The 25,580-nt window shown below is 32.5% G+C and overlaps 2 protein-coding genes across 2 annotated transcripts in view; one reads left to right on the forward strand and one right to left on the reverse strand.

The window, feature by feature from the left end:
* nuak2 (NUAK family, SNF1-like kinase, 2) overlaps positions 1 to 13,305 on the forward strand; it is a 14,946-nt gene extending 1,641 nt beyond the window's left edge. The window contains exons 2-6 of the mRNA XM_073844000.1: positions 5,489 to 5,609; positions 5,854 to 6,005; positions 8,389 to 8,454; positions 9,962 to 10,214; positions 11,234 to 13,305. Of these exons, the coding sequence (XP_073700101.1) occupies positions 5,489 to 5,609; positions 5,854 to 6,005; positions 8,389 to 8,454; positions 9,962 to 10,214; positions 11,234 to 12,216 (1,575 nt within the window). The 3' untranslated portion in view covers positions 12,217 to 13,305. The remainder of the gene's footprint in view (positions 1 to 5,488; positions 5,610 to 5,853; positions 6,006 to 8,388; positions 8,455 to 9,961; positions 10,215 to 11,233) is intronic.
* A 1,898-nt stretch (positions 13,306 to 15,203) lies between these two features.
* On the reverse strand, positions 15,204 to 24,268 carry ccnd3 (cyclin D3). Its single transcript, XM_073843416.1, has 5 exons — positions 24,056 to 24,268; positions 21,368 to 21,583; positions 20,061 to 20,220; positions 17,813 to 17,955; positions 15,204 to 15,586 (listed from the first exon to the last, which is right to left on the reverse strand). The coding sequence occupies exons 1-5, from the start codon at positions 24,266 to 24,268 to the stop codon at positions 15,491 to 15,493; spliced, it is 828 nt and encodes a 275-aa protein (XP_073699517.1). The 3' UTR covers positions 15,204 to 15,490.
* Positions 24,269 to 25,580: the final 1,312 nt, after the last annotated feature.

The following is a 25,580-nucleotide window of genomic DNA, read 5'->3' on the forward strand; positions in this document are numbered from 1 at the left end:
TAAAAAAAAATTAAATATTAAAATCAACAAATATTTTCACATTTAGTGGAGTACTTGAAAGAAGTGTTGGAAATGTTGGTTGGTAGGTTTTGTCTTTTAAATAAATAAATACAATTTATATATATATATATATATATATATATATATATATATATATACACATACAATTAAAACAACATACATTCACTTGAGAATAAACTATCAAAATCTTTTTGGAAAAAAAATATTGACTGACATATTTATATAACAAAATTTTCTGACACTAATATACCTTAATAGATAATTTTACAAAAGTATTTTTGACACCAATGGTGCTCCATTAGTGTCAAAAATTAAATATAATTTAATATAACTAAAAAAACCTATAATTAAATACATTTTGACTAATTTTGATTATCGGTACCGATATTAAGCATTTTTATGATTATTGTAATCGTAATTTGCCAATAAAATAATTTAAAAGCATATTGGTGAATATAAATTAAAAATGATAAAATATTACTTGTTAAAAACATTTCATTAACTACATTTTGACTAGTTTTTACTAGAGGTCGACTGATTATCGGTGCCGATATTAAGCATTTTTATGATTATTGTAATCGTAATTTGACAATAATATCATTTAAAAGCATATTGGTGAATATAAATTATAATTATTAAATATAATTGTTAAAAAAATATAATTAACTACATTTTGACTAGTTTACTAAGGGTCGACTGATTATCGGTGCCGATATTAAGCATTTTTATGGTTATCTTAATTTGCCAAAAAATAATTTAAAAGCATATTGGTGAATATAAAATTTAAAATTATTAAATATAATTTGTTAAACTATAATAAACTGCATTTTGACAAATTTTTACTAAGGGTCGACTGATTATGGGTGCCAATATTAAGCAATTTCATGGTTATCGTAATCATAATTTGCCAATAAAATAATTTAAAAGCATATTAATGAATATAAATGAAAAATGATTAAATATTACTTGTTAAAAAAATATAATAAACTACATTTTGACTAATTTTTACTAAGGGTCGACTGATTATCGGTGCCGATATTAAGCAATTTCATGGTTATCGTAATCATAATTTGCCAATAAAATAATTTAAAAGCATATTGGTGAATATAAATTAAAAATTATTAAATATTACTTGTTAAAAAAATATAATAAACTACATTTTGACTAATTTTTACTAAGGGTCGACTGATTATCGGTGCCGATATTAAGCATTTTTATGGTTATCGTAATTTTCCAAAAAGAAATTTAAAAGCATATTGGTGAATATAAAATTTAAAATGATTAAATATTACTTGTTAAACTATAATAAACTACATTTTGACTAATTTTTACTAAGGTTCAACTGATTATCGGTGCCGATATTAAGCATTTTTATGGTTATCATAATTTGCCCAAAATTTTTTTTAAAGCATATTGGTGAATATAAAATTTAAAAATATTAAATATTACTTTTTAAACTATAATAAACTACATTTTGACAAATTTTTAGTAAGGGTCAACTGATTATCGGTGCCGATATTAAGCATTTTTATGGTTATCGTAATTTGCCAAAAAGTAATTTAAAAGCATATTGGTGAATATAAAATTTAAAATTATTAAATATAATTTGTTAAACTATAATAAACTACATTTTGACTAATTTTTACTAAGGGTCGACTGATTATCGGTGCCGATATTAAGCATTTTTATGGTTATCGTAATTTGCCAAAAAGTAATTTAAAAGCATATTGGTGAATATAAAATGTAAAATTATTAAATATAATTTGTTAAACTATAATGAACTACATTTTGACTAATTTTTACTAAGGGTCGACTGATTATGGGTGCCAATATTAAGCAATTTAATGGTTATCGTAATCATAATTTGCCAATAAAATAATTTAAAAGCATATTAATGAATATAAATTAAAATGATTAAATATAATTTTTTTTAAACTATAATTAACCACATTTTGACTAGTTTTACTAAAGGTTGACTGATTATCGGTGCCGATATATATATATATATATATATATATATATATACACATACATACCTGGTTCAAAATGACCCAAACACAAAAATGTCTATATCTTTTAAAAAAACAATGGTAAAAAAATCACTGATGTGTATTATTGTTTGTGTATGTCTTGCGCGTCAGAACAGACGTGTGTGTGAGGGATGTGTGAGATGCCTGTGTGTCTGTGTTTGTCCATCTGCTGGTCATCGCTGACCTGCGGAGACGCGTCTGACAAAGACACACACGGCCGCTGGAATGTGAAGCATGTCTGACGACACACACATTCCTGCAAACACACTCACCTCACAAAAGACGGACAAAAGAGGCCGAGACACAAAGCGCAGACCAATGCAGGCCTTCATATGCAAAAGCTCTGCATCACAATCAGACGAGGCCTATTACATTCAGTGTGAAATCTCACAAACACTAAATCACTTTCACTGTAGGTGTGAACTTCTGTGGAAATACTTTGTGAAAGCAGCCTTGCGTAAATATCACTTTCAATATGACCCGGTTATGCAAGATCTGTCTGACGGATGATTGACGCAACACTCCTTCTGCTGCTGCTTCCTGATTGATGTTTCAAATCATAAATATGTTTTAGAAAGAAATTTCTAAATTAAATTTATATATATATATATATATATATATATAACAATTTTTATTGAGATTTAATAATTATTAATAGTATTAATTTAAAATAATGTTAAATATATTATTAGAGTAATTAACATATAATTAATCAATTGTCAAATATTTAGATTATTACTTAAAAATTGTTTAAGATATAATAAATCAGTGGTGTCTTAAATAATGATAAATATATAATTTAATACTATGTCATTAATATTAACACTTAATATTAGTAGAAGTGTTATGTTACTTTTTAAATTATTACTTTTATTTCACATTTAATAAATACTACTAATATTAAATAATGTTAAATATATGAAGCATTAACCTACATTGTACATATAATATTACATACTTTAAACATTGTTAATTTTTAATAATGGTTTAATATGTAATAAACCAGTGCTATTAATATGAAATTCGGTTAAATACATGACACTAGTGTATTACTAAAATTAGCATGTGGTAGTGGTATTAATATGTTAAATATTAAAAAAAAATGCTTTTATATTTAATTAATAAATAGTATTAAAAATAATATAATATAATATAGTAACCCACATTGTGTATATTGTCATATTTAACTGGTAACTACTATTAATATTAAATAACATTACGTAATATAATTAACCAACATTGTGAATATTGTGATGATTTAAAAATGATTAAATATTATTATTTTTTAAATATATAATTAACTACATTTTGACTAGTTTTTAGTTTTACTGGTGTAGTTTCTTTTTTTCTTTTTTCTTTTTTTTACTAGGGTCGACTGATTATCGGTGCCAATATTAAGCATTTTTATGGTTATCGTAATCATAATTTGCTAATAAAATAATTTAAAAGCATATTGGTGAACATAAATTAAAATGAATAAATATATATATTTTTTAAAACGATAATTAACTACATTTTGACTAGTTTTTACTAGGGGTCGACTGATCATCGGTGCCAATATTAAGCATTTTTATGGTTATCGTAATCATAATTTGCTAATAAAATAATTTAAAAGCATATTGGTGAACATAAATTAAAATGAATAAATATATATATTTTTTAAAACGATAATTAACTACATTTTGACTAGTTTTTACTAGGGGTCGACTGATCATCGGTGCCAATATTAAGCATTTTTATAATTATCGTAATTTGCCAACAAAATAATTTAAGAGCATATTGGTGTATATAAATTAAAATGAATATTTTTTTTAACTATAATTAATGACATTTTCACTAGTTTTAACTAGGGGTTGACTGATTATCGGTGCCGATACTAAGCATTTTTATGGTTAACGTAATAATAATTTGCATAAAAGCATATTGGTGGATATAAATTAAAATTATTAAATATAATAAAAAAAACTATAACTACAGTTTGACTGGTTTTTACAAGGGGTCGACTGATTATCAGTGCCGATATTAGGCATTTTTATAATTATCGTAATCGTAATTTGCCAATAAAATTATTTAAAAGCATATTGGTGAATATAAATTAAAATGAATAATTATAATATTTTTTAAAACGATAATTAACTACATTTTGACTAGTTTTTACTAGGTGTCGACTGATTATCGGTTGCAATATTAAGCATTTTTATAATTATTGTAATCGTAATTTGCCAATAAAATAATTTAAGAGCATATTGGTGAATATAAATTAAAATGAATAAATATATATATATTTTTTTACTATAATTAATGACATTTTGACTAGTTTTAACTAGGGGTCGACTGATTATCGGTTGCAATATTAAGCATTTTTATAATTATCGTAATCGTAATTTGCCAATAAAATAATTTAAGAGCATATTGGTGAATATAAATTAAAATGAATAATTATAATATTTTTTAAAACGATAATTAACTACATTTTGACTAGTTTTTACTAGGGGTCGACTGATTATCGGTTGCAATATTAAGCATTTTTATAATTATTGTAATCGTAATTTGCCAATAAAATAATTTAAGAGCATATTGGTGAATATAAATTAAAATGAATAAATATATATATTTTTTAAAACTATAATTAATGACATTTTGACTAGTTTTTACTAGGTGTCGACTGATTATCGGTGGCAATATTAAGCATTTTTATAATTATCGTAATCGTAATTTGCCAATAAAATAATTTAAGAGCATATTGGTGAATATAAATTAAAATGAATAAATATATATATATTTTTTTACTATAATTAATGACATTTTGACTAGTTTTAACTAGGGGTCGACTGATTATCGGTTGCAATATTAAGCATTTTTATAATTATCGTAATCGTAATTTGCCAATAAAATAATTTAAGAGCATATTGGTGAATATAAATTAAAATGAACAATTATAATATTTTTTAAAACGATAATTAACTACATTTTGACTAGTTTTTAACTAGGTGTCGACTGATTATCGGTTGCAATATTAAGCATTTTTATAATTATCGTAATCGTAATTTGCCAATAAAATAATTTAAGAGCATATTGGTGAATATAAATTAAAATGAATAAATATATATATTTTTTAAACTATAATTAATGACATTTTGACTAGTTTTAACTAGGGGTTGACTGATTATCGGTGCCGATATTAAGCATTTCATTGGTTATCGGTCATTTTCAAAAGCGATTTGCCCTTGTTATTCTTAAATTTTGATATTTAATTTTCACTTTTACACAACACATATATATCGGTTCAAATTATCGGTTATCGGTCTACTTGATCTGTAAAAATCAGTTTCGGCCCTGAAAAACATCCCAGTTTTTAGTATTTTACTTTTTGAATCATTGAATCTGAAGGTCTGGGATGTTTGAATTAAGTATTTGTGTTTGTTTGTGTTCTCCAGGTGGCCATAAAGTCCATCCGTAAGGAGAAGATTCGTGACGAGCAGGACCTGATCCACATCCGGCGTGAGATCGAGATCATGTCGTCTCTCAGTCATCCGCACATCATCAGCATTTACGAAGGTACGGATTCAGGCAGACCGGAGATCGGCACGCAAGGCTCTTTGTTCTGGTTATGCAATCCAGACAAACCCCAAAAACCTCTTTAGTGTGCTTCAGTGCACCACAATGAACACCCGCCGGCCTCGTTAGCATAACCTGCTCTGTCCTTCGTTCTCATCCGAGTGAAATGTGATGTGAAAAACAGGCCTGACTGTCTTTATGCCGTGGTGTAATGTGATTGATATGTGATTGCTGTGTGTTTCAGTGTTTGAGAACAAGGACAAGATCGTGATCGTGATGGAGTACGCCAGTAAAGGAGATCTCTACGACTACATCTGCGACAAACAGCACATCTCTGAGAGCCAAGCCAGACATCTGTTCAGACAGATCGTCTCCGCCGTACAGTACTGCCATCGGGTGAGAAAACACACACAAATCACTATTAAAAACATACCTGAATAGGACATTTTTAGGCATTACTTTTCTATTTTAGATTACTTTTAGTAAACTACAGTAATTTGTAACTTTTTCTGTTTCTATATAGTTGTTTACTTAAGTAAAATGTTTTAAAATACATTATTTAGATATTGCAGATTTGAAGATAAGTAAAACATATGTAATACATTTTTTGACAATTAAAACTCTAAAACTGAAATAAAAACTACTAAAAACTGTATACACAAATAAAAAAATAAAAAAATTATAAACTTACATTAAAAAAAGTTAAAACATTTATTAGTATAATGTTATTACAAACTGAAATTAAATAAAGAAACTAAAATTAATAAATAAAATGTAGAAATAAAAAATAATTTGAAATATTAACAAAAAATGTATTAGCATATTAAGATTTAAATAAAAAACGTAATAAAATGACAAACTACATTACAAACTTAAATTTTGAATAAAAAACTACAATTAAAACTATGTAAAAATAAAACTAATTCAAAATATTAGCATAATAATGATACTTAAAAACTAATACAATGACAAAAAACTAAATTACAAACTTAAATTTTGAATAAAAAAACTACAATTAAAAGAAAATGTAAAAATAAGAACTAATTTTTAAATATAAATTTTTTGAATAATATTAATAAAACTCTAAAATTAGCATTATAATGGTACTTAAATGAAAAAAAACTACAAACTTTGAAAAATTCTAATTAAATCAGAAAATGTAAAAAGAAAACAGAATTACAAACTTACATTTAAAAATAAAAAATTAACTAAAATTAAAAGAGAAACTGTAAAATTAATACGGATTCAAAATATTCATAAAAATGTATTAGTATAATGATGATACCTAAAAAACTAATAAAATGTCAAAAATTAATTAAAATTAAAACAAAATGTAAAAATTCAAAATATTCATTGCTATAATTTGTATTCTTCAATGTCTGAGGTAACTGACATCAATTAAAATGTTAAGAAATTAATTTATTTCAGATATCATTTATTTTGCAACATTCCTAAATTAAAGTACTGAAATAACTAAAACTAATAAGTTTAGGTATCAGGATGTCAAAAAACTATATAGACAATCTTTGACAAAAACATAAATAAAAAAACTTAAACTTATTAAAATTAACTATATTATCATAACAGCCGTATTATTTTTAATTAATTAATTTTGCAACAATTAATTTTTTTTAAATTTAAGTTTAAGGACTAAAATTAATATAACTATGACTAAAAATTGTAAAAATAAATGTATAATTTATAAAAATTACAAAACCAACACCAACATTAAGGCTTAAAATTGAAACCTGAAACTTGAAAAACACTAAAGAGACACTAAAAAGTCATGCAAAATATTAACAAAAACTATAATAGCATAATAACGATACTAAAATGACGTTAATAAGGTATTTTACAGGCAGTTTTAGGGTTTCAGAGACACATCAGTGTTTCACCCCCACAGTCCGTCTTAACAGATATCTGTCAAGCGCGAGGTCAGCGAGGCTAAATATTAGTCAAACGTCATGTGAGCATTTCTCATAGTCTGTAAAACCAGCCCAAGGCTGTAGTGTGCCGAACGGGGGTCGACACAAACCCACCCGCACACCAAGAGCGGGAACGCGGGATTGCATAACACGCATTACCCTCCGCATGGCTGAACAGCGTCTGAGAGTTTCACACGGACGCTCATTCACACACAAACCCAACAAGACAACAGAGCATGTGAAGAACAAACAAACCCTGAAGATGCTCAACCAGTTATGTTTTGCTTTCAAACAGAGCGTTTAGCATGATAATACGGCTATGTTTGAGAAACGCAAGCGCAGAGAACATGGAGCTGTAGGCGTGGTGCTGTTTTTGTGGCGATGTTAAAAGAGCTGAAGGGAGACGCGCTTCGCCCTCCTGCAGAGAAACACAATCACGCATGACTCGCATTCCAGCTCCCGCCATGACCTTATTTAGAGATTGTCGCGAGATAAAAGAGGGCGGCAGGTGATCACAATGAACCCGGGTCACAGTGCTGTCGCTTGTGCAGAAATGCTGGCGTAATCAGGAAAGTCTGGGGATTTTCTGATGCGTTTGTCATCTAGTCTGCATTATGAAAGAGTTTAAGAGTGAAATTCCCTTCCAAACACCAGACCATGTTGATCGCTGGATCATTCATTCAAGCGTAAAACCAATGGGGGAAACCCTCAAAACCCTGATTGGTTTTATAAAACGATTGCAAAAATGTAAACAGACTAAACTTCTGCCAAATGATAACACTCATTAGCTTGTGTTTGGTTGGCAAGAAACATAAAAAGTTGGACCCAACTAAATATTTCTGTTTTCCCAACAGAACGGGATTGTTCATCGTGACCTGAAGTTGGAGAACATCTTGCTGGACGACAACGGCAATATAAAAGTAAGTTTGGGACCGAATTGATTTTTAATTTGGGAGGGTTTAACTAGTTTAATCAACCTTGTTTAAGAAAAAAAAATATTTGGGTATCCAGGGGTGTCCAATCCTCCTCCAAGAAAGGGTGTCCTCAAGAGTTTAGCTCCAACTTGCCTCAACACACTTGCCTGGACATTTCTAGCATTCCTGAAGACCAAATCCTGGTCCTGGAGAACCCCAGCACTGCATATTTTAGATATATCTCTAATCAAACACACCTGATTCAACAAATAACCTCAAATGTGTGTGCAGGAGTGTTGGGGGTTCTCCAGGACCAGGATTGGGAACCACTGCTGAAGACCTTGATTCACTTTGGGTTTTATTGGGAATGGAGCTAACACCCCTAGTAGTTTAGATCCAACTAGCCCTAAACACACTTGCCTGGATGTTTCTAGTATTCCTGAAGACCCAATCCTGGTCCTGGAGAACCCCAACACTGCATATTTTAGATATATCTCTAATCAAACACACCTGATTCAATAAATACCTCAAATGTGTGTGCAGGAGTGTTGGGGGTTCTCCAGGACCAGGATTGGGAACCACTGCTGAAGACCTTGATTCACTTTGGGTTTCATTGGGAATGGAGCTAATAAAGCCAACACCCCTAGTAGTTTAGATCCAACTAGCCCTAAACACACTTGCCTGGATGTTTCTAGTAATCCTGAAGACCAGTAGTTCCCAATCCTGGTCTTCTAGAGCCCTCAACAAGGCACATATTAGATATCCCCCTAAACAAACACACCTGACTCAACTCATTAGTAAAGACTACAGGATCTCAAACATGCAGTCTTGGGGGTTCTCCAGGACCAGGATTGGGAACCCCTGCTGAAGACCTTGATTCACTTTGGGCTTCATTGGGAATGGAGCTAAACTCTGCAGAATAGTGGCTCTCCAGGACCAAGTCTGGGCATCCCTGGTTTAGATCCAACCAGCCCTAAACACATTTTCCTGGATGTTTCTAGTAATCACGAAGACAAGTTGCTCCCAATCCTGGTCCTGGAAACCCTCAACACTGCACATATTAGATATCTCCCTAATCAAACACACCTGATTCAATTCATTACTAAAGACTCCAAGACCTCGAATGTGCAGTGTTGGGGGTTCTCCAGGACCAGAATTGGGAACCACTGCTGAAGACCTTGATTCACTTTGGGTTTCATTGGGAATTGGGAAAATTCTGCAAGATATTGGTCCTCCAGCATCTGAATTGGACAACCCTGTTGTAAACTGTTGAATGAACTGGCTAAACAGACCTTTGAGAGTCTTAAGCAGTTTCTGTTGAGACTTTCATAGTCTGTTTGGAATGTTATCTCTGATAGTTCTGTTTTCCCTGGCATTATTAAACCAGAGGCTGTAAAACTTGCGTGAGATAAAGGCATAAATCTACTTTCAGCTGTAAAACTGTCACCGGAAAAGGTCAACGACCACTAGATGACAGGTCAGGTACTGATCAAAACCACTGTCTGTTTTTCAGATCGCTGACTTCGGGTTGTCAAACCTATACCAGGACGACAAGTTCCTGCAGACGTACTGTGGTAGTCCTCTGTATGCGTCGCCTGAGATTGTGAACGGCCGGCCGTACAGAGGACCTGAGGTGGACAGCTGGTCTCTGGGCGTCCTACTGTACACCCTGGTTCATGGAGCCATGCCTTTTGACGGACAAGACCACAAGAACTTGGTCCAGCAGATCAGCACCGGAAACTACCGCAAACCCACCAAACCATCTGGTAAGGCTCTTAGAAGATGACTTGGAAGACAACCGAAACTCAAATGACCTTTTTTGTGTTCCACTTGCCCTATATTTAAACCGAGGCACGAAACTGGTTTACTATGTTTGCTGAAGGTCCAAACTTGGCTCTTTGAACCATGCCATGTAGCAGTTTTATTGATGGAGCTTATCTATTCCTAGCAGATAACATTGAGTTGCGTGCCTTCCATCTGTTGACCATGGCACTCATAAATTTGAGTCCCTCCGGGACTGTCAAGTTCCTACCGGCAGCAACTTTATTGCCGGAGCCTAGTCACCATGGTGTTGGATTCAATGTTGATCTTACGTTAAGGTCCAATTCCTCACATGGTTTTCCATGCATCATTTTTTAGCTATGTCCCTACATTTGCAGAATCAGAAGTTACATAAACTAGTCTTGCTAAGCAAGGTTATACAACCCTGTTCCCAGAGGCACACCAACAGTACACATTTTGGATGTCTTATCCCTCATCCGTTACAGGTCTTGGAGTCTCCACTAACAAGCTAATAAGTTTAATCAGCTGTGTTTGATTGGGAAGAGTTTAGAGATGTGTACGTTTGGTGTGCCTCCAGGAACAGGGTTGGGAGACATGGTATCGGGATACTGTCCACTGTTTGTGCTCCCAAGCTTTAATTCCTATTAGTAGTCAAAACATGGTTTTGCTGATCATTTGCATAGTTACATAAAACTTTGAAACGGTGCCACGTGGATACGCCCGCTTTGCATTGCCAACAGTCCCTCACGTTGACAACCCTTACTGAAAAATTTGAATGCCGTCTGTGATGTTGCACGGGGTGCCCAGTCCTGCACGTGGACGGATATTTTCCTGCAGAGTTTAGCTCGTGATCCTTAAGATATTGGTTAGTTGGCTCAGGTGAGTTTACTTGGAGCTAGACTCCTACAGCTAAACTCTGCTGAAAGGTGGCTCTCCTGAAGCAAAACTGGACATTCCTGTTGTATACCACACATCAATCTCAATCCTTTTTGTCATCCCACAGATGCTTCCGGTTTGATCCGTTGGATGTTGATGGTGAACCCTGCACGCAGAGCTACTTTGGAAGAGATCGCAGGCCACTGGTGGCTCAACTGGGGCTATCAGCTCCCTCTACTCGCTCAGAACGAGCCCGCAGCTGCGCATCAGGAGCCAGTCCATGCAACCGGTGGGCCGACTCGCATCGCAGACTGGCTACGCCGCACCTCCCGACCTCTTCTGGAGAGCAGTTCTAAGATGCGGTGCCTGTTGCGAACAGGCGGCGTCACAGCCGGAGGCGAACCGGTCCAGCGGCAGCGCTCCATACGCAGGTCGCGCAAAGAAAACAACGTCTCGCAGACCATGCAGGAGGCCCCTCGTCCATCAAAGGGAATTCTAAAGAAGCGGGGCAGCCTGAAACAAAAAGCGCCAAGTGACTCCCAGGCTACGCCCTTGGAGGAGAAAAGCCAGAACACTTTGGCACCATCTGTCCTGCCTCCACCTCCACCTCCTAAGGGCATCCTGAAGAAGCCTTCAGAGAGCGAGTCAGGCTACTATTCGTCTTCTCCTGAGAGCTCCGGACAGACGCTTGTAAACCCGTCGCCGGTGCCGCACCGCAAGGGCATCCTCAAGCGGCACGGGAAGTTTTCCGGCGGCCTGCAAGAATTTGGCTCGCTGGATCAGCTTGCACCCTCCTTACCCACGGTGGTCAACAGATCCCGACCAAGTGGCGCAATCAGCGAGGATAGTATCCTCTCCTCAGAGTCCTTCGACAGACTCGACCTCCCTGATCGTGACATTCCGGTTGCTCCAATGGAGCGACCAGCGGGGGGACGGAGGATGCGAGGATGCGTCTCCGCTGATAATCTCCTCGACTTGAGGGAGGAGTCTCAGGGACATTGGGACATGGACTGCTACCGCGCGGGAGTGTCCGAGAGCGTGTTTTCAATCGCTGACTGTGAAAACGTCACTCAGACTTACAAACAAGCCTTAGGAGTAACCGCAAGCTGAAACACAACTCCAGTTGTGCTTGGAAAAGGAAACCAATTTGAAGCGAGGAAACGTTCTGGAGCAACGCCAGACAAAGAGTGGTTAGGGAATGGTCTCAGGCCCAGCAGGAAATGGGCTTTCGCAGAGGACAGGACGTCCTCTTTAGGACATGCATTTCATTCTGAGGGGACAGCGGTTTGTGTTGCATTTGCAACATGCAAAACGGTGGCTTTTATTATGCAGACTTGGTTTGTGAAAAGTGCCTTTTATTTTGTCAGCCGCCCTTCTCCTGGCGATGAACAACTGACTAGCTATTCTTGGAAATGTTTGTGAATTTAAAAAGACTTGTTCAGGGTGTTGGCTAGTCCAAAAATACCAAAGGTGACTCATGGTGACGTTCAGAACCATTGTGAATTTAGTTATTTTTAAAAGGTGAATACTGGTGGTAGACAACAAGAATGTAGAAGCACACAAGAACTCTGTCCGAGGATTGACTTGAAGTTCATTCCCGCCAATTTCGGACTTTTACAGCCTGCATCACCTGCTCAGAGTTCACAGGTGCAACAGAAACAATAAACTTTATGACTTTATGTAGTCCAGACTTTAGTTCTGCATCTGTTTCATGATAAGAGCTTTTGAATCGTGCAGATAGCAGTGTTTAAACTGCTTCCACGTTGCTGTTTATTAGGATGGTAAAATACACCGTGACCTCTCAGAATAAGATCAAGCTACTGTTAGAACTCTTCTCATATTTCATTGCAAACATTCTGTCTTAGAGAAATGTGTCAAGAAGGTGGGATTTTTGCCGTCTAGATGTTAACAATTGTGTGCCTAGTACTATTTAGGAATGGGAAGGAATGGTATTTCCGTGTCATAGCAGGGTGTTTGGGGTCATCAGTAAATACAGTATTTGTAGGTCTAGTAGAGCAGCGGTGTGATCTGACTGTAGGGCTGCTTGGAGAAAACCGGTTAATGAGGTGTTTTTCCTTCTGTTTGGTGTCATATTGTGTTCGAGTTCCTGCATGTTTATTTGCCAAAGTGGCTGATTGATCCGCCCTGATGTCTCTTTGAATCAGTGGAACAATAAAACAGCACAAATGAAGTGGAAAATGCTCTCAGGCTGTCAGTTCTTTGGTACCCATTATAATCTTCTGGATAACCCTAAATGACATTTACACTTTGCAGTACGTGAGAACTGTGTTGCAGTTGTTAACACTGAAGCAATAATACATTTTAAGAGAGTAATTAAGGCAAACAGTATGCAACAAATGCATCTGTGGGCTTTTAAAGTGGTAACGTGAGCTGATACCAGGGTTCTTGTTGTTTTACTTTAGTTACTTGAAATACACTAAATATTGACTAAAATAAAATATTAAAAAGAAAACATTTTATTTTAGCTAGTTGCCAAAGCAACATTATTCATTTTTGTTTAACTTGACATACTAAAATGATTAAAACTAAAACTAAAAAAAAAATATAAATTGACATTTTTAAACACAGATTTAAATTTAAAAAATAATGTTTCGATATTCTGGCAACATTTTGACAATATTTGGACTTCATTCTCTAAATTTATACTTTTACTAGAATAAAGTCTAAATATTTTGAGAATAGCTTATTCTTGAAATTTAAATTTTATTCTTGAAATTTCGACTTTTCGTGAAACATTTTCGACCTTATTCTTGAAACATTTAGACTTTAATCTCGTAATTTTGACTTTATTCTCTAAATATTTTGACTTTGTTAACAAAATTTTTGACCTTATTTTCCTAAAATTTTTACTTTATTCTCCAAACATTTCAGCTTTTTTTTTGTAATAAAGTAAAAATATATAGACTTAAATAGAATATTTAGACTTTATTCCTGAAATTATAAATATATAGACTAAATAGAATATTTAGACTTTATTCCTGAAATTTTGACTTTATTCTCCAAACATTTCAACTTTATTTTCACAATTTCAACTTTATTCTTGAAACATTTAGACTTTATTCTCGTAATTTTTTTCTCGAAATATTTTGACGTTATTATCCAAAATTTTGACTCTCAAAATTTTTAACTTTATTCTCGAAACATTTCAACATTATTCTCGTAATTTCGACTTAATTCTCAAAATATTTAGACTTATAGTAATTTTGAATTTATTCTTGAAATTTCAACTTTTCACGAGACATTTCGACTTTATTCTCGAAATATTTTGACGTTATTATCCTAAAATTTTTACTTTATTCTCAAAATGTTTAACTTTATTCTGAAAACATTTCAATGTTATTCTCGGAATTTTGACTTCGTTCTAGAAATATTTAGACTTTATTCTAGTAATTTCAAATTTATTATTGATTCTTAATTTCGACTATTTTTTACGAATTATTGTGAAAATAAAGTCAAAATTTAGAGAATAATATTGAAAATTTAGAGAGTCAAGTTTAAATTTTAGGAAAATAAAGACAAAATGTTTCAAGAAAAAAGTCAAAATGTTTCGAAAATAAAGTTGAAATTTTAGGAAAATAAAGTCGAAATGTTTCGAGAATAAAGTTGAAATGTTGTGAAAATTAATTTAAGAATTCAAAATTACTATAATAAAGTCTAAACATTGAGAATTTATTTTTGAAATATCACCTTTATTTTTGAAACATTGACTTAATTTTTTAAAAAAATTTCGATTTTTTTTCTCTAAATATTTAGACTATACTCGTAATTTCGACTTTTTTCTTAAAAACTTTTATTTTCCTACAATTTTGACTTCATTCTCTAAACTTTATTCTCAAAACATTTCAACATTACTCTCATAATTTCGACTTTATTCTCTAAATATTATGACTTTAATCTCGTGATCTTAACGTGGCACTGAAACGTTGTTGTAGAAACTGGATCAAATGTGCTTAAGTGTCATAAAGATAACTGTATGATGTAAAACAGGCTTCATTTTCTTAATGCAAAACCACTTTGAGGGTGAAATGTGGCATTTCCGCTTAAACCAGCACACTTAAACCATTCACCTTTCTCAGCTATGCAGTTTATTGTCACATATATATGTCAGTAAAATTGATAAAGAGTCTGTTATTAACATATATGATTAAGTCTGAATGACGTGTGAAATCATGCAGACATGTGTTTGACAAGCGAAGGTTTCGTGCCAATGCAAATATTTGATTGGGTGCTGAACATCTGCGACATTTACACTAACGAGAACATCGTCAACAAACGCTAATGCACCGGAACCGTCAACGTTAAGAGAAAAAACACTAGAATACATTCATTTGAGCGTATTTGATGGGTCTGATGCATCCACCTGTCAGAGCGGGACGTCCTGCACCTGCTGTTCAGATGGAGACGGCAGCATCTGATCGATGGTCTCCTCCAGCGATGAGAAACAGGAGCGCAGAGACGCCTGAATCACAGACAGACTCAGTCTCAGTCACAGCAGTGTGAAAGTTGAAATTTAGACAATAAAGTCACAATTGTAGCAAAATAAAGTCAAAATGTTTCAAGAAAAGAGATGAGAATAGTCTAAATATTTAAAGAATAAAGTCTAAATGTTTTTTTAAAAATGTAGTCAATGTTTCAAAAATAAAGTTGATATTTCGAGAATAAAGTTGAAATGTTTTGAGAATATTTAGACATATCAATATTTAGACTTTGTTTATAGTAATTTTGAATAAATTCTTGAATTTTCGACTTTTCACAAAACATTTATTCTCAGAACATTTCGACTTTATTTTCCTAAAATTTCAACTTTATTTACGAAACATTTTAACTTTATTCTCAAAACATTTTAACTTTATTCTCAAAACATTTTAACTTTATTCTCGAAACATTATTACTTTATTCTTGAAACATTTCGACTTTTTTTTCCTAAAATTTCAACTTTATTCTCGAAACATTTTTACTTTATTCTTGAAACATTTTGACTTCTTTTTACTAAAATTTTAACTTTATTCATGACACATTTTAACATTATTCTCAAAACATTAACTTTTTTCTCAAAACATTGACTTTTTTACCCTAAAATTCCAACTTTATTTTCAAAACATTTTATCTTTATTCTCGAAACATTTTAATTTTATTCACGAAACATTTTATCTTTATTCTTGAAACATTTTGACTTTATTTTCCTAAAATTTCAACTTTTCCAAAAATTGTAACTTTATTTTCGAAACATTTCAACTTTATTTTCCAAAAATTTCAACTTTATTTACAAAACATTTTAACTTTATTCTCAAATCATTTTGACTTTTTTCTCTAAACATTTCGACTTATTTCTGGAATTTCTGGAATTTTAACTTTATTTTCCTAAAATTTCAACTCGATTCTCTAAATTTTCAATATTATTCTCTTAATTTTGACTTTATTTTCATAATAATTTGTACAAAATAGTCGAAATTTCAAAAATATATTTGAAATTACTAGAATAAAGTCAAAATTATGAGAATAATGTTGAAATGTTTTCAGGATAAATTTATAAAGTTTCAAGAACGAAGTCGAAATGTTTCATGAAAACTTTATTTTCCTAAAATTTCAACTTTATTTACGAAACATTTTAACTTTATTCTCGAAACATTTTGACTTTTTTCCCTAAAATTTCACCTTTTTTTGAAACATTTCAACTTTATTTTCGAAACATTTTAACTTTATTCTCGAATCATTTTGATTTTTTTCTCTAAACATTTTTACTTTATTTTCCTAAAATTTCAACTTGATTCCCTAAATTTACAATATTATTCTCTTAATTTTAAATGTATTTTCATAATAATTTGTAAATAATATTAGAAATTTCAAGAATAAGTTTGAAACTACTAGAATAAAGTCTAAATATTTCTAGAATAAAGTAAAAATTACGAGAATAATGTTGAAATGTTTTCAGAATAAAGTTATAAAGTTGAATTTTAGAGAATGTCGAAATTTTAGGAAAATAAAGTTAAAATGTTACAAGAATAAAGTCGAAATGTTTTGAGAATATTTGGACATCTCAATATTTAGACTTTGTTAATAATTGTGAATTTATTCTTGAAATTTCGACTTTTCACGAAACATTTCGACTTTATTCTCGAAACATTTTGACTTTATTTTCCTAAAATTTCAACTTGATTCTCCAAATTTTCAATATTATTCTCTTAATTTTGACTTTATTTTCATAATAATTCATAAAAAATATTCGAAATTTCAAGAATAAATTTAAAATTACTAGAATAAAGTCAAAATTACAAAAATTTAAAAAGTTAAAATTTAGAGAATGTCGAAATTTTAGGAAAATAAAGTTAAAATGTTTCAAGAATAAGGTCGAAATGTTACGTGAAAAGTTGAAATTTCAAGAATAAATTCAAAATTACTATAATAAAGTCTAAATATTTTGAGAATAAAGTCGAAATTATGAGAATAATGCAGAAATGTTTCGGGAATAAAGTTTAAAATTTTGAGAATAAAAAATCTAAATTACAAGAATAAAGTTGAAATGTTACGAAAATAAAGTCAAAATTACGGAAATAAAGTCTAAATGTTTCGAGAATAAAGTTGAAATTACTAGAATAAAGTTGAAATGCGAAGTCAAAATTTCCTCGAATAAATTCAAAATTACTAAATTAAAATGACAGTTATGAGTGAACATGAGTGTCCTCACCATGTCCACGTCCAGGACGTCCCTCAGGAGCTGAAGGAGGCCGTCGGGGCTGAACATATCCTTCAGGACGTTCAGTCTGGTCACAGCCGCCGTCACACAGGAACAGGCCACCGCCGACGGAGGGAAGACGGAGAACTTCAGCTCTGAAACACAACAGACATTCACTCACATCAACACTTGAGCCAACCAAAAACCGACCAATCGTATATTGTACAATTTCTGAACGCTCCTCCTTCTAGAGCTTTCAAACTACAACCAACAAACTCAACACAGCTATTCAGACTGATGTAAGTTCTAGTTTACATAAAACTAAAGATTAAAAATCATACAAATCTCATAGAATTACATTCAACTGAGCCAACACTATTCAAACTCCAACTGACAAAATTCAAATTTAAACTGTCAAAATTCAAATTTAAACTGTCAAAATTCAAATTCCAACTGTCAAAATTCAAATTTAAACTCCCAGAATCCTTTGATACTCAAGCTTCCCTTCTATCAACTATTTCTAATCCATTCAATATTTCTAATCTATCTACTAGCAAGTCTAACAACTAGAATCATGCTAACAACATGCTATTTGTGCTAGTAAATTGTCAGTCATGCTAACTACATGCTAGTAATTTGCTAAGCATGCTAGAATTAAGATAACATGCTAGTAACTGGTTTATCATTCTAGCAACATGCCAGTAACTTGCTAATCATGCTAAAAAAACATGTTAATAATCCTAAAAACATGATAACAACTTACTAATCATGCTAAGAACTTGTTAATCATGCTAGAATAATGCTAGACTTAATGACTAGCGACCTAACCCTAACCCATGCTAGAAATATGCTAGCAACATGTTAATCATTCTAGAAACATGCCAACAACATGCTAACCAATGCTAGAAACTTTAGCAACATGCTAGTAACATGTTAAACATGCTAGAAACACATTAGCAACAAGTTAGTAACTTGCTAACCGTGCTAGAAACATGTTAGTAACTTGCTAATCGTGGTAGAAAAAAGTTAGCAACTTGCCAATAATGCTAGAAACATGCTAGTAACTTGCTAATCGTGCTAAAAAACATGTTAATAATGATAAAAGCATGCTAACAACTTGCAAATCATGCTAAGAACATGCTAACAACTTGCTAATCATGCTAGAAACATGCCAACAACATGCTAACTCATGCTAGAAACATTAGCAACATGTTAAACATGTTAGAAACACACTAGCAACCAGCTAGTAACTTGCTAATCATGCTAAAAAAACATGTTAATAATGATAAAAGCATGCTAACAACTTGCAAATCATGCTAAGAACATGCTAACAACTTGCTAATTATTCTAGAAAAATGCCAACAACATGCTAACTCATGCTAGAAACATTAGCAACATGTTAAACATGTTAGAAACACACTAGCAACCAGCTAGTAACTTTGCTAACCATGCTAGAAACATGTTAGTAACTTGCTAATCATGGCAGAAAAGTTAGCAACTTGCCAATCATGCTATCAACATACTAGCAACTTGCCAATCATGCTAGAAAAATGTAAGGAACATATTAACTACATTCTAATCATGCTAGCAATATGCTGATCATGCTATAAACATGCTAGCAACATGATAATAACATGTTAATCATGTTAGAAACATGGTGGCAACATGCTAATGATATGCTAATCATGGTAGAAACATGCAAGTGACTTGCAAGTCATGCTAGAAACATGCTAGCAACATGCTAATCATGCTAGAAACATGCAAGGAATGCTAGAAACATTAACAACATGCTAGTAACATTCTAAAAATGCTAGTAACCTGCTAAACATGCTAGAAACAGGCTAGCAACATATACTAGTGACATGCTAATCATGCTAGAGAAATGTTGGAAACATGCTAACTACACTGTAATCATGCTAACAACATGCTAATCTATCTAACGTTTAAAACGTCCAGCTTTTTCAGCTGCTTTAAACTCTCAGACTAGCCTAAGGGTCGTCTTGACAAACTTGATCTATTTGTTGAAGTGTTCTGATTCTGTTTCCTGTGGGACGGAGTGAGTTTGTGTGTGTTAGCAACAGTATCTAAGCGTGCGGCGGAGTGAAAGCGGCTGGTTCAGCATCACAATGCAGACGTGAGGCTCGCCGTTATTTGTCATTGAGAGCTGAAACCGGAGAGCGTCGGAACAAAAGCGTCCCTGACCCGCCCTGACGCCCCGCACACAAAGAGCGGATCAGGAGAGCTGCTGATGGTGGAGTACCTGTGGAGCTCAGAGCGATGTAGGAGAACGTGTGTCTGCGGACCGACGCCAGATCCTCACAGCTCAACGGCAGCGACTGCAGCAGCGGCTCCAGGAAATCAGACGGCAGAACCGAGGCCAGATCCCAGTCCAGGAACGACACCAGCACCACCTCACACTGCTGCAAATAATTAGATCAATAAAATCTATTAATAACACTTAGAATAACCAGAATTAAAATAATATATTTGTAAAAAAATATAATGCAAATTATAATAACTACAAATAAGTAATACAATATATTAATAATACTAATAAAAATAAAAAACTATTAAATAATAACTTAAAAATGATAAATTGATAATAAAAAAATTTTTAAATAAAAAAGTAACACTGTTCAAAAGCATATCAATGTCAGGATTATTAGTGTAAATAAATAACTGTAATAATCACCTTAGTAAAATGTATAATTAAATTAATACTACTACTACTACTATTACTAATCATATTAAAATTATCATTATAACTAAGTAAAAAATGTATTAATAATGCTAATTTTAACTAGAATGAAATACCAAAAGTAGTTAAATAATAATAATTATTATAATTTACAAAAAAGTAATCAAATGTATTAATAATACAAATTATAATAAACAGATTAAAAGATTCATAAGTATATCAATGCCTGAATTGTTAGTGTAAGTAAATAAAAAAGTATTTATTATTTTTGATAATAATAAACAAAATAATAATAACAATAATAAACAAATTAATAACAATAATAATTATACCCAAGTAATAAAATTTTATTAATAATACTAATAACAACCAGAATTAAATAGCAATAATAATTATTTACTTAAAATAAAGTAAACATTAAAAGCAATAAAATAGAATATAAAAAACATGTTTTATTTTAATAATAAAATAACTAAAACTTAAACTCGCTAAAAAAATCATAAAAACTATGTAGACATTTAAAAATATATACATAAAAAATATGATATAATATAAAGTATTATATAATATAAAATATATTATATGATTTTTTTTTATAAAAATTAAACAAATATTATTTATATACTGTTATAGTATTTATGAATATTTTTAATTATCTTTTATTTTCATTTTTCAATTTCATTTTGAAATGCGCTATTTGTCAGTTTTATACCTTTTTCATCTAATATTTACATTTTAGTTCAGCTCTACAACTTAACGTGTGCATGTATGCTAGCTTTTGGAAGAATTTTACAATCATTTTAAATAAACATGGAACACTCCAGTTCCAATGCTAAGAGTTTGTGTAGAAGCGGGTCATGTGACATTACCAGTATCTCTGGGACGGTGACGGCGTGGTCCGTGTAGACGCACAGCTTGGCGGCGCTCAGGGGAACCGACTCCCTGAGTTTGGAGGCCAGGAACATGCAGACGCACCCCAGCAGCTGCAGACGGCACCGCCGCACGGCATTCTGGGACATGTACCTGTCCAGGTAGTGAACGGCCAGAGGAAACACCTCCTCCTCACACTTCTGGTCCTCACACACCTGCTCCAGAACGAGAGCACTGAGTCAGGATTCTGATGCTGTGATTTGAAACATACTGATCTGATGCTGTCAATATGATTTGAATCACAGCATCAGAATATGATTCATTAGACATCAGATCAATATGATTCGAATCACAGCATCAGAATATGATTCATTAGACATCAGATCAATATGATTCGAATCACAGCATCAGAATATGATTCATTAGACATCATCAGATCAATATGATTCGAATCACAGCATCAGAATATGATTCATTAGACATCAGATCAATATGATTCGAATCACAGCATCAGAATATGATTCATTAGACAGCATCAGATCAATATTATTCGAATCACAGCATCAGAATATGATTCATTAGACAGCATCAGATCAATATTATTCGAATCACAGCATCAGAATATGATTCATTAGACATCAGATCAATATGATTCGAATCACAGCATCAGAATATGATTCATTAGACAGCATCAGATCAATATGATTCGAATCACAGCATCAGAATATGATTCATTAGACAGCATCAGATCAATATGATTCGAATCACAGCATCAGAATATGATTCATTAGACAGCATCAGATCAATATGATTCGAATCACAGCATCAGAATGTGATTCATTAGACATCAGATCAATATGATTCGAATCACAGCATCAGAATATGATTCATTAGACAGCATCAGATCAATATGATTCGAATCACAGCATCAGAATATGATTCATTAGACATCAGATCAATATGATTCGAATCACAGCATCAGAATATGATTCATTAGACAGCATCAGATCAATATGATTCGAATCACAGCATCAGAATATGATTCATTAGACATCAGATCAATATGATTCGAATCACAGCATCAGAATACGATTCATTAGACATCAGATCAATATGATTTGAATCACAGCATCAGAATATGATTCATTAGACAGCATCAGATCAATATGATTCGAATCACAGCATCAGAATATGATTCATTAGACAGCATCAGATCAATATGATTCGAATCACAGCATCAGAATGTGATTCATTAGACAGCATCAGATCAATATGATTCGAATCACTTAATCAGAATATGATTCATTAGACAGCATCAGATCAATGTGATTTGAATCACAGCATCAGAATATGATTCATTAGACACCATCAGATCAATATGATTTGAATCACAGCATCAGAATATGATTCATTAGACAGCATCAGATCAATATGATTCGAATCACTTAATCAGAATATGATTCATTAGACAGCATCAGATCAATGTGATTTGAATCACTTAATCAGAATATGATTCATTAGACAGCATCAGATCAATATGATTTGAATCACTTAATCAGAATATGATTCATTAGACAGCATCAGATCAATATGAATCGAATCACTGACTCAGAATATGATTCATCAGACACCATCAGATCAATATGATTCAAATCACTTAATCAGAATGATTCATTAGACATCAGATCAATATGATTCGAATCACAGCATCAGAATATGATTCATTAGACATCAGATCAATATGATTTGAATCACAGCATCAGAATATGATTCATTAGACAGCATCAGATCAATATGATTCGAATCACAGCATCAGAATATGATTCATTAGACAGCATCAGATCAATATGATTCGAATCACAGCATCAGAATATGATTCATTAGACAGCATCAGATCAATATGATTCGAATCACAGCATCAGAATATGATTCATTAGACACCATCAGATCAATATGATTCGAATCACTGAGTCAGAATATGATTCATCATACAACATCAGATCAATATGATTCGAATCACTGAGTCAGAATATGATTCATCAGACATCAGATCAATATGATTCGAATCACTGAGTCAGAATATGATTCATCATACACCATCAGATCAATATGATTCGAATCACTGAGTCAGAATATGATTCATCATACACCATCAGATCAATATGATTCGAATCACTGAGTCAGAATATGATTCATCATACACCATCAGATCAATATGATTCGAATCACTGAGTCAGAATATGATTCATCATACACCATCAGATCAATATGATTCGAATCACTGAGTCAGAATATGATTCATCATACACCATCAGATCAATATGATTCGAATCACTGAGTCAGAATATGATTCATCATACACCATCAGATCAATATGATTCGAATCACTGAGTCAGAATATGATTCATCATACACCATCAGATCAATATGATTCGAATCACTGAGTCAGAATATGATTCATCATACACCATCAGATCAATATGATTCGAATCACTGAGTCAGAATATGATTCATCATACACCATCAGATCAATATGATTCGAATCACTTAATTAGAATATGATTCATCAGACAGCATTAGAGCAGTGTGATTCAAATCAATCAGAGTACATTCGAATCCATTAAAGCATCACATCAGTGTGATTCGAATCACTGCGTCAGAATAAGATTCATTCGGTCTTTTCTTACCTGTAACATCCATCCCGTTAAGATTCGGCGGACGTACCGCTGCTCGTCGGTCGGTTCGGTACCGGGTTTGATGCTCGGTCTCTCCGAGCTCAGCAGGTTCTGACAGACGCGTGAGTCTCGGGTCAGAACCGCGTCTCTGAACGCCCGAATCGGTCTGTATTTGATGGGCGAGCTCGAGTCCGGGTCGACATGCTCGTGACAGAACAAGTCCATCAGTCACCGTAGCTCTGACAGACCGATTGAAGCGGATCAAACTCACAGTCACGAACGAACGAGCCGCGGGGTGTGTGTTTACACAGGTCCTAACAGGTCTATAAATAAAAATACAACACATTTAGTCATATCTATACGTCAAAACACATCGTTTTATTCGGTTAAAAGAAGCTTCGCGTGCGAGCTGAGGCGCGCGGCGTGCGCGCTCACGGAAACGGCAGCGATCTTCGTGACGTCACATCGCCGGTGATGCGGCTTAAAGTCGGCATAAACAAAATTATTCAATTTATTTTATTAATACTGCTTAATTTGGATTCCACAAGAAATTTGTGTTTTCATAATTATTCGCTAAATTAAACAAACCAGTTTCTGCCACACAATAAAAAAAAGAAATAGGCCTACTATTAGTGACTTTTCACAATTGTGACTTGTTTTGAGTTTTTAGCTGACTTTATAATTAAAATTGCAAGATATAAATTCAGAATAGAAAGATAACTCACAATTCTGAGGAAAAAAAATCTGAATTGTTAGATAAAAACTCACAATTATCTTTTCTTATGTGCTGGAAAAAACAGAATTGTAAGATTTAAACCCTTAAGAAAATAAATCAGAATTGCAAAACATAAATTTGGAATTACGAGGAAAAACGTTTCTGCAGAGTTTATGTCTCGCAATTACAACGTGTTACAAATCATGAGATACAAATGTAGCAAATTACCTTTTTATTTTATTCTGTGCCTGAAAAAAACAGAATTGTAAGATTTAAACTTTTAAGAAACTAAATTGCAAGATGTAGATCTGTAATTATGAGAAAAAAAATTATTCAGAGTTTGTCTCACTATGATAATGAAACATTTCAACTTTATTCTCAAAACATTGACTATATTCTCAGTTTTTCCTTTTTTGTAATTTTGACTATTCTTACATTTTGACTATTTTCAAAACATTTCAATTTCATTCTCAAAACATTTAGGCCGAAACATTTAGACTTTATTCTTGTAACATTGCAACTTAATTTTCAAAACATTTAGACTTTTCTCCAAACATTGACTATATTTTTGTAATTTCAACTTTATTTTCATATTTTGACTTTATTCTCAAAACATTAGACATCAAGACTATTTTCGAAACATTTAGACTTCTCAAAACTTTGGCTATATTCTTGTAATATCAACTTTATTTTTATAATTTTGACTTTATTCTAGTAAATTTTTACTTTCTCACAGTTGACTATTTTCGAAACATTTTTATTTTATTCTCATAAAATTTTGACTTTATTTGCTAAAAACATTGACTTTATTCTCAAAACATT

Source organism: Garra rufa, chromosome 7 (genome assembly GCF_049309525.1).
Source record: "Garra rufa chromosome 7, GarRuf1.0, whole genome shotgun sequence".
In the NCBI taxonomy this organism is placed as follows: Eukaryota; Metazoa; Chordata; class Actinopteri; order Cypriniformes; family Cyprinidae; genus Garra; species Garra rufa.

What these genes read in the sequence shown, in the direction of transcription:
- ccnd3 (XM_073843416.1), bottom strand. Translation starts at nt 24,268, where the DNA reads ATGGACTTGTTCTGTCACGAGCATGTCGACCCGGACTCGAGCTCGCCC. An exon ending in TAACGGGATGGATGTTACAG is followed by an intron (nt 21,584 to 24,055) that starts GTAAGAAAAGAC and finishes GTTCTGGAGCAG; the next exon opens with GTGTGTGAGGACCAGAAGTG. An exon ending in TCACCGTCCCAGAGATACTG is followed by an intron (nt 20,221 to 21,367) that starts GTAATGTCACAT and finishes AATTATTTGCAG; the next exon opens with CAGTGTGAGGTGGTGCTGGT.